General features: G+C 46.4%; 1 protein-coding gene across 3 annotated transcripts in view; it reads left to right on the forward strand.

The window, feature by feature from the left end:
- The window catches only part of TTBK2 (tau tubulin kinase 2), a 182015-nt gene that overhangs the window by 153664 nt on the left and 10948 nt on the right, over positions 1-17403 (forward strand). For 2 of the 3 annotated variants that reach the window (XM_073552670.1, XM_073552669.1), the window contains 4 exons: positions 2320-2531; positions 2631-3204; positions 12912-13160; positions 15986-17175. In XM_073552670.1, coding sequence (XP_073408771.1) covers positions 2320-2531; positions 2631-3204; positions 12912-13160; positions 15986-17175 — 2225 coding nt within the window. The remainder of the gene's footprint in view (positions 1-2319; positions 2532-2630; positions 3205-12911; positions 13161-15985; positions 17176-17403) is intronic. The other variant, XM_073552671.1, reaches the window with a different exon arrangement.

Genomic DNA, 17403 nt, shown 5'->3' on the forward strand with positions numbered 1-17403 from the left:
AAACGACTGGCCACGCCGCGAAAACCCGGTTGCTGGACAGAAGAATGTTAAACATAATCCTCTCATTGATCCAGCAAAGATGTTTCTCCCTCCTTTGCGTATTAAACTTGGGCTTATGAAGAATTTTGTCAAAGCAGTGAACAAAGAATCGAAAGCCTTTTCTTATTTGTGACAGAAATGTCCAAGAATAAGTGTTGCAAAGATTAAAGAAAGTATTTTTATTGGCCTACAGATCAGAGATATAATGAATGACAGTAGCTTTGATGGTATTTTGCAAGGTGCTGAACAAGTGGCATGGAGAGCCTTTAAAGATGTGACCTTCAACTTCCTTGGCAACAGCAGGGCGCCGAACTTTGAACAACTCGTGGACAACATGCTCACAGCATATCAATTGATGAAATGCAATATGTCAGTAAAAATGCATTTTCTACGTTCTCATTTGGACTTTTTTCCAGCCAATCTTGGTGCCGTTAGCAATGAACACGGTGAAAGATTTCATCAAAATATTGCGCTGATGGAGGAAAGGTACTAGGGAAAGAGTACGTCAGTGCTGGCAGACTATTGCTGGAATCTTATTCGAGAAGCATCTGACACGGATTATAAACGAAAGTCGACTGCAAAACACTTTTGAACAATTGCTTTTGCTACTGACATCAATGCACATGCATGTAGTGTCTTGGACGTAATAATGTAGACTATAAACTGTTTCTTAAAAACCTTACGTGATACAGACTTTTGGAGCACATATTCATGTTCAGCATATCAAAATCTATGCAATGCAATAACATTTTCTCAGGGGACAAGAACTTCCCTGAAATTTGTTGTGCAGTGTAATCCCAGCATAGCCCAAAAATGGATTAGTGCACAGTGCAACACTGAGGTACTAGAAGTCCCAGGGTAGCATAGAAGAGAATGAACTGAAACATTAAAGTACTACACCTCCCAATATAGCCTGTGAATAAATACACAGTGGGAGCAAAGCTCCTGGTGTTGATAATAGTACTTATCACAGGTTTTTACTGTACAAGAGGGCTAGTTTTCATTCTTTAGTAGCAGTTTCCTATGGCCCATCATATCTCAACGGTATACTGAAGCTGCAGATTGTGAGTTACAGCAAGCCGCCTTCTGGGGAGGAGTAGGAGATACTGCACAGTCAGCTGACACAGGCCTGTAGGTGCAGAGCAGGAGCTACAGTAACACTGCATAGCTAGGCTGACACAAGGCTACAGAGTAGGAGCTACAGCAACACTGCACAGTTAGCTGACACAGGGCTCCAGCTGCAGAGTAGGAGCTACAGCAAGCTGCCTGCTGAGGAGGAGTAGGAGACACTGCACAGCCGGGCTGACACAGGGTTACAGGTGCAGAGAAGGAGCTACAGCAAGCTGCCTGCTGGGGAGGAGTAGGAGACACTGCACAGCCGGGCTGACACAGGGCTGCCAATGCAGAGTAGGAGCTACAGTAACACTACACAGCCGAGCTGATACAGGACTGGATCTGCAGAGTAGGAGCTACAGCAAGTGGTCTGCTGGGGAGGATTAGGAGACACTGCACAGCTGGGCTGACACAGGACTGCAGATTAAGAACTACAGCAACACTCTACCGCCGGGGTGACACAAGTCTGCACCTGCAGTGTAGGAGTTACAGCAACGCTGTACAGCTAGAGTGACGCTTGACTGAAGATGAAGAGTAGGAACTACAGCAACACTGTACAGCCAGGCTGACCCAGGACTGCATCTGCAGAGTAGGAGTTACAGCAACACTGTATGGCTGGGCTGATGCAGGACTTAAGCTGCTGAGTAGTAGCTACAGCAACACTGTACAGCTGGACTGACGCATGACTGAAGCCGCAGAGTAGGAGCTATAGTTACACTGTATGGCCAGGCTGACACAGGACAGGAGCTACAGCAACACTGCACAGCCGGGGCTGGCACAGGACTGAATCTGCAAGGTGGAGACAGGTCAGAGTGTGAGTGGAGTGGATTTTGAGGGTGAGTCAATTATGCATAAAGACTAATGGATAATTAATGCATCAGAGGGAGTTCTAACAATTAAAGGGAAGGTGTCAATTTAAAGGGATTTTAAAGGCATTCTTCATGTCACAGGGCTAGCTGAATGCTGTTTCCATCAGTCCTATAGACAGAGACTAGAGCAATAATACACATGACATTCTGTTCATTCCCAGAAGAATGGGAAATCTAATTACTATTTTATTAGTGGGGACTGAGAATAGATATTTATCACCAAACCAGTGAATAGGTGACAAGTGCGTTTGGTTGTAGAAACCCCTTTTAATGTAAAATTCTTAATTCTGGATTTTAGGCTGCCACAGAAGAAGAACATAGCAATGGTCGTGCAAATGGCGTACATAATGCTCCAAGCCTTGGCTCTCCTGTGAGGGTTCGTTCAGAAATGACACAATTGGACCGCGATGTTCCTCTTCTGCGCAAATTGCGCACCATACACAGCTTTGAACTGGAGAGAAGATTGACTCTGGAATCCAAACCCGATGCGGAGAAGTTATTGGAGAACTGGTAATGAACCCGTTGTTATGGTTTGATTTGTAATTGTTTATTTTTCTGCTTTAATAAATATACTTTTATTTCATTACTTGATCTTTTTTCTTATTCTAGTGCTGAAAAGATCCAGAAAGATCCAAATCTGAAAGATGCAGCAGCTGCTGATGGTTCGTCACCATCGCCTTCTCTACCAAGAAAGACAATTGTGGCCCCTACCAGTACCGACCACGTCTGGCACTATGATGATGAGTATATGCAGGAGGGCTCTAAACCAGGGTCCGGCTGCTCGCCGGAGCACCTGGACGGTGTGGTTAGCAATGGATTTGTAGCAGTCAATCTAAGCTCCTGCCGGCAGGAGGTCGATTCTAAAGAATGGGTCATTGTGGATAAAGATAGAGATTTAAAGGATTTCACTTCAAATGGGAATAAGGGTCAGAAAATAACCGGAAGTCCATCGGAAGAGGAACCGGAGGTACTACATGTGCTGGAAGAGTCTCCTCAAGACGGCCCTCCAAAACTGGGCTCATGGACTGATAAGAAAACTGATGCAGAGATTGAACTTGATATCCTGGTTTCCTCAGGCCCTTGTATTGATAAACTGGATCCTATGTCAGGAGCTGCTGGCCAGCTGTGTCCAGCAACACCTACAAGTCTCATGGAAGCGCAAGCAGAAGGGGCCATCACACCGGTAAGGAATACCCCTTCCTATTTAGTGGGTTATGTATGCTGTGATATATCTGATAATTTAGGAGTTTAGTGGACATCCCCTTTTTGTATTAAATGAAGTCACCCTTTGTATAATAAAAATACCATGTACAAACCTCTAGGGACGATGTCTGTGCCAGGTCTCCCATGACACTGTTATGCCACATCCAAGGGATTTGAGAGCGCAGCAGCTTGATAGCGGCTGCAGATTGACTGCAGGACTCACGTGGCATAACAATGTTACCGGGGACCCGGCGCCAACAACGCTGCTGCAGGATTAGAGGATAAGATTTTACCTTTCATGGAGACTATTTAAAAGGGGTTTTCCATGTAGGGAACAACCTCTGTAATCTCTGCTACATTAAAAATCTGCAGCATGCTCATCAATTTGCCAAATCACGGCGATTCCGCCCACATAGGAATGCATTGTTCTGCTTACTTTCCGCATGTGGCTGTGCCCACCATGCGAAAAGTAAGCAGAACATTTGTGGATGGTACCCACGGCCGGAGGAGAGGAGACTGTCTTCCGGGCTGTGGGTACCATATCCCTGTAAAAAATAGAATTAAAATAAAAAAATCGGGTTATATTCACCTTCCGACGTCCCGCGCAGCGTCACCAGGCTTCAGCGATACACGCGGCAGCTCCCGTTCCCAGTGATGCATTGCGATGACCTTTGCTGACGTCGCGTTTTGCGATGCTGTAGCGGTCTCGTGAGACCGGAACGTTATCAAAGGTCATTGCCGCAATGCATCACTGGGAACGGGACCTGTCGGAGCATCGCGGAGGCCTGGGGACGCTGCGCGGGACGTCGGAAGGTGAATATAACACGATTTTTTTATTTTTTTAATTATTTTTAACATTTGATTTTTTTTACTACTGATGCTGCATAGGCAGCCTCAATAGTAAAAAGTTGGTCACACTCGTCAATCAGTTCTCCAAGCGATGCTACAGATCGCTTGGAAAACGCTAGCATTCTTCAAGCTAATTACGCTTGCAAAACGCTAGTTTTTCCACGGGAAAATCGCAGGAATTTAAAATGCGATTTTCCCGCAGAGTGGAATTCCGGAATTCTCGCGGTAACTTCCGCGGGTATTCCGCTATGTGTGAACTTAGCCTAAATGTAGGAGTCAGGTGGGGATCCCTGCATCTTAGATAGTTAAGGTCCCCGTACACATTAGACTAATGTTGGTCAATATCAAGGGGTTCAGCCAACAGTCTAATGTGTATGGGGGCCCTCTTCAGTGGATGACGGGAGAGATAAGGGTCTGGCATGTCTGATTTCAGAGAGAGGATCTTTTTGTTTTCAGCACCGCTACCAGAGATGTGCACGAGCGTTCCCTGTGTATGAGAGCGACAATACTGGTCCTACCTCTGGGACCTGCATCTATCACTCAACTGTGAATGGAAAGGTGGCCACAAATTTGTGGCTTTCTCCATTCACTTCTATGCGAGTTAGAGGTGACCGACCAAGCTCAATCACTTGATTTCCAGCCCTAAGCAATAAGTATCGATGGGATGACCGTTTTAGTTCTCAACCTTTGCCAATATACAACCAATGTGTGGTGACAAGAAGCCAGCCATGCCATTCTTACATTCTTATAGTATTTAGTGCTAAATTCACACTAGGTTTCCCTCTTCGGTTTTATTTTTTCCTTGTATATTTAGCTTTCCTACCAGTTTTATTTCCGCACTTCAAAAAATGCATTTTTTGGGGGGTAAATTGACCAGAGCTCTAAGCTTGCAAAGTGATATACCATATCCAACTCGTTATCCACGTTGGGTCATGATTAACCATTAACCAGGAATGATCTATATGGATGCGCCTGTTGAAAAATTGTGCCCCTACCTCTAAACCACAGCTGCTGAATAAATATGACAACGAAGCCCCCCCACACACACACAAGGTGCATGTGGGCGAACAAGAAGCAATCCAAACTAGATACATGAAAAATAATGTTTATTCAATATATAATATTAAAATCATACTATAAAAAAGCAAAATGCCATAAAGGGATGCCAAGCAATTAGTGAGGTAAACAATGATGTACTTAATCAAAAGGGGATAAGTAAAAGTACAAACGACTCTCCCTATTGGGATAACAAGGTGAATCAACCCTGTAACTCAGGGCTCAATATATAATAGCTACCCAAAACCCCTCACATAGTGGCAATACCAATGAGCAGGTAAATTGTATGGCAATGAGACCAGAGAGTCAAAAATAGGATAGAACTCCTGATATTATTAACACTGGTAGATAGACACAAAGGTAATTGCTATAATAGCCAGGATAATGTGATGATGCCAGCTAGGTAAAAAACTAAAGTAAAGATAGAAAGTAAGAATAATTATTTACCCATGTAATGGTGACCACAAGCTCTGGGTCCCCTCACCCCAACGCGTGTTTTGCCGCCAGCTTCTCCTTTATGGCATTTTGCTTTTGTATAGTATGTATTCAATATTATATATTGAATAAAATGTATTTTTAATGTATCTGGTTTGGCTCTCTTCTTGTTCTCCCACATGTACCTTTATGTGTCCGGGGTTTTTCTCCTTCGTCTCATTGGGGGACACAGGTACTGTGGGTGTATGCTACTGCCACCTGGAGGCTGAAACTAAGTGAACAAAAAAAGGTTTGCTCCTCCTCCGCCGCATACACCCTCGCCCTGATTGCGGGTGGAAACCAGTTTTTTGCTTAGTGTCCGTCGGAGGCACACACGTCTGGATGTCTCCAGACTATTTTTTTTTTTTTTTTTTTTAACTGGGAAGATGAGACAGGGGCGACGGATCCTATTGAAAGGGTCCGATCTCCCCAAATCATCAACGGGCGAGCACGCGTTGAGTATCGTCTCCGCGTATCCTTTCCCGCACCGTGGGACATACAGTGGGGCAAAAAAGTATTTAGTCAGTCAGCAATAGTGCAAGTTCCACCACTTAAAAAGATGAGAGGCGTCTGTAATTTACATCATAGGTAGACCTCAACTATGGGAGACAAACTGAGAAAAAAAAATCCAGAAAATCACATTGTCTGTTTTTTTTTTTTTTTCATTTTATTTGCATATTATGGTGGAAAATAAGTATTTGGTCAGAAACAAGCAATCAAGATTTCTGGCTCTCACAGACCTGTAACTTCTTCTTTAAGAGTCTCCTCTTTCCTCCACTCATTACCTGTAGTAATGGCACCTGTTTAAACTTGTTATCAGTGTAAAAAGACACCTGTGCACACCCTCAAACAGTCTGACTCCAAACTCCACTATGGTGAAGACCAAAGAGCTGTCAAAGGACACCAGAAACAAAATTGTAGCCCTGCACCAGGCTGGGAAGACTGAATCTGCAATAGCCAACCAGCTTGGAGTGAAGAAATCAACTGTGGGAGCAATAATTAGAAAATGGAAGACATACAAGACCACTGATAATCTCCCTCGATCTGGTGCTCCACGCAAAATCCCACCCCGTGGGGTCAGAATGATCACAAGAACGGTGAGCAAAAATCCCAGAACCACGCGGGGGGACCTAGTGAATGAACTGCAGAGAGCTGGGACCAATGTAACAAGGCCTACCATAAGTAACACACTACGCCACCATGGACTCAGATCCTGCAGTGCCAGACGTGTCCCACTGCTTAAGCCTGTACATGTCCGGGCCCGTCTGAAGTTTGCTAGAGAGCATTTGGATGATCCAGAGGAGTTTTGGGAGAATGTCCTATGGTCTGATGAAACCAAACTGGAACTGTTTGGTAGAAACACAACTTGTCGTGTTTGGAGGAAAAAGAATACTGAGTTCCATCCATCAAACACCATACCTACTGTAAAGCATGGTGGTGGAAACATCATGCTTTGGGGCTGTTTCTCTGCAAAGGGGCCAGGACGACTGATCCGGGTACATGAAAGAATGAATGGGGCCATGTATCGTGAGATTTTGAGTGCAAACCTCCTTCCATCAGCAAGGGCATTGAAGATGAAACGTGGCTGGGTCTTTCAACATGACAATGATCCAAAGCACACCGCCAGGGCAACGAAGGAGTGGCTTCATAAGAAGCATTTCAAGGTCCTGGAGTGGCCTAGCCAGTCTCCAGATCTCAACCCTATAGAAAACCTTTGGAGGGAGTTGAAAGTCCGTGTTGCCAAGCGAAAAGCCAAAAACATCACTGCTCTAGAGGAGATCTGCATGGAGGAATGGGCCAACATACCAGCAACAGTGTGTGGCAACCTTGTGAAGACTTACAGAAAACGTTTGACCTCTGTCATTGCCAACAAAGGATATATCACAAAGTATTGAGATGAAATTTTGTTTCTGACCAAATACTTATTTTCCACCATAATATGCAAATAAAATGAAAAAAAAAAAACAATGTGATTTTCTGGATTTTTTTTTCTCAGTTTGTCTCCCATAGTTGAGGTCTACCTATGATGTAAATTACAGACGCCTCTCATCTTTTTAAGTGGTGGAACTTGCACTATTGCTGACTGACTAAATACTTTTTTGCCCCACTGTATCTGGGACTTTTTCCCCAGACTTCTATTTTTCTTTTTTATTTTATGAAGATAAGACAGGGGCAACGCATCCTATTGAAAGGATCCGATTTCCCCAAACCATCAATGGGCGAGCACATGCGAGTATCCCTCAACGTATCCTCTCTGCGACGTGGGACATAATGCCGGACTTAGCTCTGTCCACCCCTAGGTATTGAAGCCATGGGCTTGCACAGAGGCACAAGACTAGTCTGTGCGGCCCCCACTGCTCCACCAACGCGAGACGGCGGTGCTGCATGGCGGTGGACAGTCCCTCTCCTCGCCCCTGCCGGGGGGACGGAGCTAGGGTGCCTGCACCGTCCAGAAAATTACCCCATCCCCTCTACCTGGTGCGCTGGATCTGTAGCGGAGGTTATCGCAGGTATGGAGGACTGGGGAGGGAGAGCTCCATTGAGAAGGTCGGCAGAGAAGGGCCAGCAGCATTTTCCTCCCTCCCTCCCTCCTACCCCACAGGCGGGGGCCGCCTGCGCGCATGGAGCAACCCAGAGAAGGGCCGGCGGGATCGGCGGGGCCGCCAACGCACGGGCAGGCAGAGGAAGAAATTTAGCCCGTGGCTAGGCCGCGGGTGGAAATCCCGCCCCCGGCGTGATATAATTTCCAGCGGCGGCAAATGCAATCGCCATTAGGAGGGCCCTATGGTTAAGAATGTGGCGGGCCGATTCGATTTCCAAAAAATCCTTGACTTCCCTGCCTTATCAGGGTAGCCGCCTATTCGGGGAAAAATTGGACCAACTCATCTCTGATGCTACGGGGGGAAAAAAAGCAGTTTTCTCCCGCAGCAGAAAATCAAACCGCCGTTTCGTCAGGCGCGGTTTCGGGCATTTCGCAACCCTGGGTGGATGGCAGCGGCCAGTTCAGCCGCTCCAGCTTGCTACAACCAAGACAAGGATTGACAGGTCGCATATAGAGCCAACCCGCTGGGCAGGATGCGGGCTCGCCAGCCCAGGTCAAGGGGAGCCAGATCCCAAAAACCCTCAGCTAAATGACTGGGGGCGCCCGTTACCCGAAAATGACAGGGTAGGCGGCCATCTGCTCCGGTTCTGCCACGTCTGGGTCACGGTAGCGCGCGATGCGTGGGTGACGGAATTGGTGTCGTCCGGGTACAAGATAGAATTTGTGAAATATCCTCCAAGACGATTTTTTTCTGTCCCGGCTTCCCAAAGTGGAAGCCCGGGCGGAGGCATTGCTGGGAGCCATCGAGGTACTCCAGCTCAACGGGGTCATTGCTCCCGTACCAGAGGACGAGAGGACTCAGGGTTTTTACTCCAATCTGTTCGCGGTCCCCAAAAAGGACGGGACAGTCAGGCCGGTACTGGACCTAAAGCTCCTGAACAGGTTCATCAGAATCAAACCTTTTCGGATGAAATCTCTCCGTTCAGTTATTTCGGCCATGGAGCAAGGAGAATTCTTGGCCTCGATCGACGTCCAGGACACCTACCTGCACGTCCTTATTTTTCCTCCACATCACAGGTTCCTACGGTTTGCCATCGAGGGTCGGCATTTCCAATTTGTAGCACTACCCTTCGGGCTGGCCAACGCCCCCAGAGTGTTCACAAAGGTAATGGCAGTCGCCATGGCCATTCTACACTCTCGAGGTATAGTCGTCTTGCCATACTTAGACGACCTCTTGGTGAAAGGCCTTTCATTTCGGGCATGCAAAGAAAATGTCAGCATTATGCTGGATACCCTATCCCCCTGGGATGGTTGGTCAAGAAGAAGTCATCCCTTCTCCCAGCCCAGAGGATTTCTTTCTTAGGGATGATTTTCGACACCTTCCGAGGGTTGGTAATTCTCCCTCAAGACAAGGCTCTAGCGCTCCGGCAAGGAGTCCGGAAGCTTCTGCAACCAGTCCCTCATTCCATTCGGTTTGGGATGAGGGTGCTAGGGAAGATGGTGGCGGCAATGGAAGCGATTCCGTTTGCCCAATTTCATCTTCGTCCCCTACAGCATGCTCTCTTGACATCCTGGGACAAGAGCCCAAATACGCTCGATCATCGGTGCCGGTTGTCCTCTCAAGTCAGACAGTCACTACGGTGGTGGATGCTGGATGCCTCCCTTCTTCAGGGGAAACCCTTTCCCCCAGATCAATGGCGGGTGGTCACAACCGATGCGAGCCTCCTCGGTTGGGGAGTGGTTTTCCGCCATCACACGACTCGGGGACGATTGTCGCAACAGGAGGCACGCCTCCTGATCAACTTGTTGGAGATACGAGCAGTGCGGTTGGCGCTGCAACATTTCCAGCACCTTCTAGCAGGACGTCCTGTCCGGATTCAATCGGACCACGCCACGGCGGTGGCTTATGTAAATCATCAAGGAGGCACGCGCAGCAAGGCAACCATGCGCGAAATGGAACACGTGCTTCGCTGGGCCGAGGAGAACCGCTTGGTAATTTCAGCAGTCTACATACCAGGCGTGGAAAACTGGGCGGCGGACTTCCTCAGCCGGCAGGATGTTGTGCCCGGGAAATGGGCCCTGCACCCCGAGGTCTTCCAGCAGATTTTTCAGTGGTGGGGAACACCGGATGTGGATCTGATGGCCTCCAGGGTGAACACCAAGGTGCCCGTGTTTGTCGCTCGGTCTCGGGACCCGCGAGCGATCGCAGTAGATGCGTTGGTTCTACCATGGAACCAGTTTCGCCTTCCATACTTGTTTCCCCCGCTGCCGCTACTTCCGAGAATCATCAGGAAAATCAAAACAGAGGGGGTTCCAAGAATTCTGCTGGCCCCAGACTGGCCCCGTCAGGCATGGTACGTGGATCTAGTGCAGCTCCTGGCAGACGCTCCATGGCGTCTGCCAGAGCATCCAGACTTACTGTCTCAGGGGCCGATCTGCCACCCGAATTTAGGGGCCCTGTGTTTGACGGCATGGCCGTTGAATCTTGGATTCTGACCCAGGCGGAGTTTGGGCGTAAAGTGGTCGCGACAATGGTTAGCGCCTGGAAGCCTACCTCACAAGAATTTACCATCACACGTGGAAGGTCTTCTTTGGTTGGTGTCGAGATCGCAAGGTTGCTCCACTGGTTTTTTCTATTCCCAACATCTTGGCTTTTCTTCAGTCAGGCTTAGACTCAGGGTTGGCCCCAAGTTCCCTTAGGAGACAGATATCGGCCTTGTCTGTCCTCTTCCAGCGAAAAATCGCTACTAATAAGCAGGTGAGGACGTTCATCCATGGGGTCTCACATTTGGTACCTCCCTATAGAGCGCCCCTAGATTCCTGGGACCTTAACCTGGTCTTGAGTGTCCTGCAGGAAGCTCCTTTTGAGCCATTACGGGAAATTTCATTGTCGTACCTTTCCAGGAAGGTGGTATTCTTGGTAGCCATAACTTCCATTAGGCGAGTCTCGGAGTTGGCAGCCCTGTCCTGTAGAGCACCGTTTCTCACCTTCTATAAGGATAAGGCAGTTCTCAGACTATCTCCTCCCTTTCTGCCGAAGGTCGTGTCCTCTTTTCACATTAATGAGGACATTGTCCTGCCTTCATTTTGTCCAGCGCCAGTACATCAGGTGGATAAAGAGCTTCACACATTAGACCTAGTGAGAGCTCCCAGAAGGTACGTGTCGCGGACGGCACCCTTTCGCCAGACAGACACGCTGTTTGTGCTCCCCAAAGGGCGCAGGAAGGGACTTGCAGCCTCAAAGTCGACCATAGCCAGATAGATCCGTCTAACAATTCAAGAGGCTTACCGCATTAGAGGCACGCCGGTTCCATCAGGGATCAGAGCACACTCTACTCGGGCAGTGGGGGCCTCTTGGGCGCTTCGGCACCAGGCTTCGGCGGAGCAGGTATGCAAGGCAGCAACCTGGTCCAGCCTGCACACATTTTCTAAATATTACAATGTGCATACTCAGGCTTCGTCAGATGCGAGCCTGGGTAGAAGAATTCTCCAAGCAGCAGTGGCGCACCTTTAGACAGAGGTGCATGTGGCTTGGATCGGTGAGTCAATCTCCCACCCAGGGTTTAGGACGTCCCACAGTACCTGTGTCCCCCAGTGAGATGAAGGAGAAACATGGATTTTTGTGAGTACTCACTGTAAAATCCTTTTCTCCGAGACGCTCATTGGGGGACACAGCACCCACCCTATGAGCCAGTTGGCACTTGTTTATTTAATATATTTCCTTTTTTGATATTAGGGTGAACCTTTTCCAGACATATTGTATTCTGCATTAAGGCTGATTTATTTTGTGTTCTCCTACTGCTGTTGCACTAAACTGGTTTCCGCCCGCATTCGGGGCGAGGGTGTATGCGGCGGCGGAGGAGCTAACCTTTTTTTGTTCACTTAGTGTCAGCCTCCAGGTGGCAGTAGCATACACCCACAGTACCTGTGTCCCCCAATGAGCGTCTCGGAGAAAAGGATTTTACGGTGAGTACTCACAAAAATCCATGTTTTGTTGTCATATCTTGAATGAAGTGCCTTCTTTCACTTGGAGCTATTTTAATTTAGCCTCAGAATAGAGTAAGAGCTCATACAGATGTCTGTGATAATCGGTCCGATGACAGATTGCAGTGCACGGACTGGACGCGCATCTCCTCACCTGGGCGTGTGTGGCCAGTTCGTGCACTGCAATCCGTCATTGGATCAACGTCTGAAAGTGCCCTTAAGGCTTAACTTGTTTTTACCAAGCAAACCCTTTATCTCCTATCCAGAGGATAGGGGGTAACTTGTTGATTTGAAGGGGTCTGAACGCTGGGACCTGCACTGATCGATAGAATGGAGCCCATGCTCATCTGCCTCTCCATAAATTTCCAGTGGAGCTGCCTCTCTATGGGGCTGCCTTGGATTTGTCCAGCAGCGTCATAGAGAATTAATGTAGCGGTGGTTAGGCATTCATCCCCTCATTCCATTTTGTAACTAGGGCAGAAATGCTCAATTAGGGATAAAAAAAAACCCCGTCCTGCCTTTTGGTTCAGGTCTCAGCTATCAAACCTCCCATCGTTCAGTAAGTTTTTCGGAGATAGAAACCCCACTTCTGCTTCAGCCTGCACCGTAGCAGGGGCAAGCCCAGTGGAGTTCACGTACGTGGTTTCCATTAAACATAAGGTAGGTAGACTATTTTCTTTGCTTGCTCACCTCCTTCTTTTCTGCCATGGCGGTGCTGGCTTGTGCATACATTGTTTATTTTCCTTTATGATTTTGTTCCCCCCCTCACATCATATTCACAGCTTGGTGCTTCTCACATCCTGTTATCCTCTACCTCAAGACCTGCTAGCAATCCCATGCGCTTCACCAGCCCCAATACACCCCAGTCGAGCCGTTCAGAGTCTCCACACAAGAAAGAGATTGGCATCCCCAAGAGTCATTCGGCTGAGAGTTGCTCTTCTTCCTCTCGTTCAGCCAACCGCAGGAAGCTGCCTGCCATTCCCCATGGTGGCACCAAGTACCCCAGTGTAATACGAATATCAAAGTCCCAGGTGAATGAATGGAAATGTCCAAAAGTCACTGTCGCTTGTTAATCCATGTCAAAGTTTCTATATCTTCTTTTTTTATACTGTTCTGTTTGTTATCTAGAGTATAACTGGACGCAAAAAGTGCAATTACGGAAAGGAGGTTTATTCTAGATTCTCCTAGACTTGTCCAACAAAAAATGGAACTGTATAAACTGCATAAAAGTAGTTATATAGGAAGATTTTGGTTATCTATTTAGTAGGTTCTGCAAACTTTGGGATTGTCTCATAAAGACCACCTCTTCTGTCAAGATATCTGCTCCTAAGATCAGCTAAGGGTCCCTGGTCCAGCTCCTGGAGTTGTCGTCGAGTATTAGCACCAAGGAAAGTTTTGAGCAGTCACCCAAACGTGTGGTATACAAGTCTGCTTTTCATATAGATGGCTGATCCACCAGATCCTTTTGCATTTTGTAAACGATATCCTTGACACATTTCTCTTTTTAGAAAGGTTTCCAAAGAGTTTAGGATGTTTATTTGCATTGGAAATACTAAAAGGCCTCATTCTTTATCGCAAGACATACATTGAAGCCCATCGGTAACAAGTGTAAATGCTTTACACAGCGTTCACCACATCCATACTTCAAAAATGGAGGGTGTGACTTAATTTAGCTATGCAACCAACTCTGATTTCATCCTCTTCTTCACGGGCACAGAAACAGTTTCTGCAGTCACAAGTAGAGGTATCGGGATCTCCTCTATAGACTGAATGCATTTAGCACCTGAACATAAGAAGATGCAGCCAGAGAGGTGATCACATGGGTTAATCAAACCTGTCCTAGATGGATAGAAGGCACATGTCCTAGATGGGTAGATGGCACATAGGTAAATGACACATGCTAGATGGATAGATTGCACGTGGGTAGATGGCACATGTCCTAGATGGGTAGATCGCACGTGGGTAGATGGCACAAGTCCTAGATGGGTAGATCCCACTTGGGTAGATTGCACATGTCTTAGATGGTTAGATTGCACATGGGTAGATGGTACATGTCCTAGATGGATAGATGGCACATGTCCTAGATGAGTAGATTGCATGTGGGTAGATGGCACAAGTCTTGGATGGGTAGATTGCACATGGGTAGATCACACGTGGGTAGATGACACTTGTCCTAGATGTGTAGATCGCACTTGTCCTAGATGGGTAGATCGCACATGGGTAGATCACATGACCACATCCATCTTGGAAGCTAGGCAGGTCGACTGTGAGGTCCATTATTTACACACACTTGGTGTCATGAAGAGGTAAGCAATTTCAGTTTTTGTCCTGCAGTAGGGATCAAAGAATTTTAAGAGATCACATGCAAATAGACTTCAATTGCGTTTTTGAAATGTCTTCCTTTACGTTCTTTTCTACCAGAAGTCACAATGATTGCTTTATACCTATTGGTTCCACTGTGTAGTGATTTGCACACAGTGGTATCGTGTTCAGACTTTTGTGGGTGCTTGCTGTTTTTCAGTCCAAAATAAAAATTGTAAATAAAAATTTTTTTGATCTGGGTACACAAGGTCAGCCCATTTGTCTGCGAATGGTTTTCTAAAACATAAATGTTTGGATGGCTAGTGCTGGGCAATGCAGGCAGATTCTGGATAAATGAAATCCACGTTTGAAATTCAAAATAAATGACATATGTAATTTGTAGGTAGAACTGTTTATTAGTAGTGACGAGCGAGCGTGCTCGGATAAGGTGTTATCCGAACACGCTTATGTACTAATAAGAGTTTCTTCTCCGTGCTCGAATACTATGTTCGAGTCCCCGCAGCTGCATGGCTCGCGGCTGTTTGTTAGGCAATCCCTGCAAGTGTTGCTGCTTTTGAACGGCCGTGAGACATGCAGCCGCGGGGACTCGATCATAGTATTCAAGCACACCGAACACACTCTATGAGCACACAAGCATGCTTAAACATGTTATCCAGGCACGCTTGCTCATCACTATTATCAGTCATATTAAATTAGACTTCGATTAGTTACAAATCAATTCACACGTCCCGGTCAATTGGCCACTTTAGTTATCTGTGGCTGCCGGACGGGATCGCTACAAATTGCCTCTTCCCAGACAACGTCCCTTGTTCCTCTTTTGGATAACCAGCCTGGTGCAAAGTCATCGTTGCTGCATGTTGAGCGTGTGACATTGCGCCAGGCTGGATATTCAAAACCAGGACCGTGGATGCTGGCAGGTAAGAGGTGGCTATGTGGCTGTGGCCAATGTAGATATAACTAATCTCTACGATTGGTTCTACGAAAACTATTTCTAGATAAAATGGGTTTCCTGATTAGGGAATAAGTTACATTAGCGACACTTAGACTTGGGCTTCATGAAGACTTTTGATATTATGACCTTAGAGTTTTCCGTTTAGTTGTAAGAATTCAAACTTGGTCTAAATTCATTGTACATTGGTGCAACTTGTGCATCAATTTCGACAAGGCATGTATCCCAAAGTTCCTTTACCTCAAAAGGGTGAAGTTCTAATTCCAATTACAAAAGGAAAAAAATAGATTAAAAAAATATCAAAAAAAAATTTAAGGTTTAAAGTGGAAAAATTAGTGTTTTCCAACTTAGATTTTTCCTGTTTGTTTTGTTGTTGTATTTTTTTTATTTTGATGCATACTTTATTCAGTAATGCATGTTTTACCTCTGTTATCTGTTGCTTATGCTTTTCAGGAAAATAATAAATTCACTTTATTTTTAAGGCTCAGATACCTGCTTTCACTCTAACTGCTCCATCAGATGGCATTGGCAAGTGTATTTGTAGTGGCATTAATCTCCTATTTTATCACTTTCTGTACGTTTTAGATGACGATTCCTCGTCCTTCAGTTACATCAACACAGTCAGCTTCTGAAAGCTTCCCTTGCGGACCAGCCTTAGAGAAACGAGATCGGGACTCCAATGTCTTAGAAATGTTCTCACCACATGAGATGCCAACAGGCTATGGTACTACAGAAGATGATTTTGCCACAGCTACTAACAAAGGAAACCTGGCATTAGATTTAGATAAACCAAGTCAGAGGAAAGCAACTGGCACAGCCATAGACTCGAGCAATAGAGACATCGTTAATGGTTATGATCCAATGCCAAATGAGAAGAAAAGTGTGGAGACTCCGGTACGCTCCCATTCTGGCTCTCCAGTTGAGGGCAAGTCTGAACGAAACAAAGGTTTTCATTCTCCAAGGATTTCTCCTGGACAGTGTAAAATCCCAGACGTAGTAACGACTGATATTTATGAACCCACAAAGACCAGGACTTTTTGCTCTGTGCCAAATGAATCCTCAGATCTTCAAGAAATAAAGTTGGATGCAGTCTCAAATGTTGACGTGGCAGTGCCTACACCGACCTTCCTTGAAAAAGTTCAGCAAAATGGTTATCACAAAGATAAAATCATCAAACTATCTAATGGCTGTGCTGAGTCCAGCTTGTCTATGTTACTTGACCATGTTGGCGATAAGGATCAAAGAAATCTTAAAAATGGCCTGCAGTGTGACCTAAGCGATGGATCTCAGCATTCCAAAAAAGATCACACTAAGTCATCTCTTCCAACTAGACACAGCAGGATTCCCGTCTTGGCCCAGGAGGTCGATTCTGCATCAGAATCGTCTTCTCCGATATCTGCAAAGGAGAAGCTTTTTTTGAAAAAAGCCCATCAGACCGATCTTGCCCGGCTCTTAATGGAAAAACGGCAAATCAAGTCCTTTTTTGGTGATCTTTCAAGTGCCTCTGACAAGTCTGTGGAGGAAAAGACCTCATCACCAGCTGTACGGTTGTCTGAGGACGAAGTCTTCTTCATTCCCAGAACAGTGTCTGATTCGAACGTCCGCCAGTCTGACGATGGAAGTGTAACATCTCCCAGCCCTCAGTCTAGGAGAAGTAAGATCCCTCGCCCCGTGTCCTGGACAAGTAATGATCAGATAAGCAGCGCTCCTTCAACGCCTTTTCTTCCAAGGCCACCACCTGGAAAACCACCCACACGACCTGGAGTCGAGGCACGGTAAGGATAAGTACAAGGGTCTACTTCTTTTCTTTAGATTATGCCTTTGTTTCTTACTGCTTGTTGATCGTAATCATTCCGGGAAAAAAGTTGAGAGACACAAGATCACCATGTAGATTGTATGGTACATGAGTAGATGGGGAAGATCCAGTGCCCTGTTGTATTTGCACAGTGCAGATCTTGGCTCTAACTCCATCTAGTAGGCCCCAATAAAGTAGAGATGAAGAG

Source organism: Dendrobates tinctorius, unplaced genomic scaffold (genome assembly GCF_039654945.1).
Source record: "Dendrobates tinctorius isolate UK_male_01 unplaced genomic scaffold, ASM3965494v1 ptg000194l, whole genome shotgun sequence".
Taxonomy (NCBI): domain Eukaryota; kingdom Metazoa; phylum Chordata; class Amphibia; order Anura; family Dendrobatidae; genus Dendrobates; species Dendrobates tinctorius.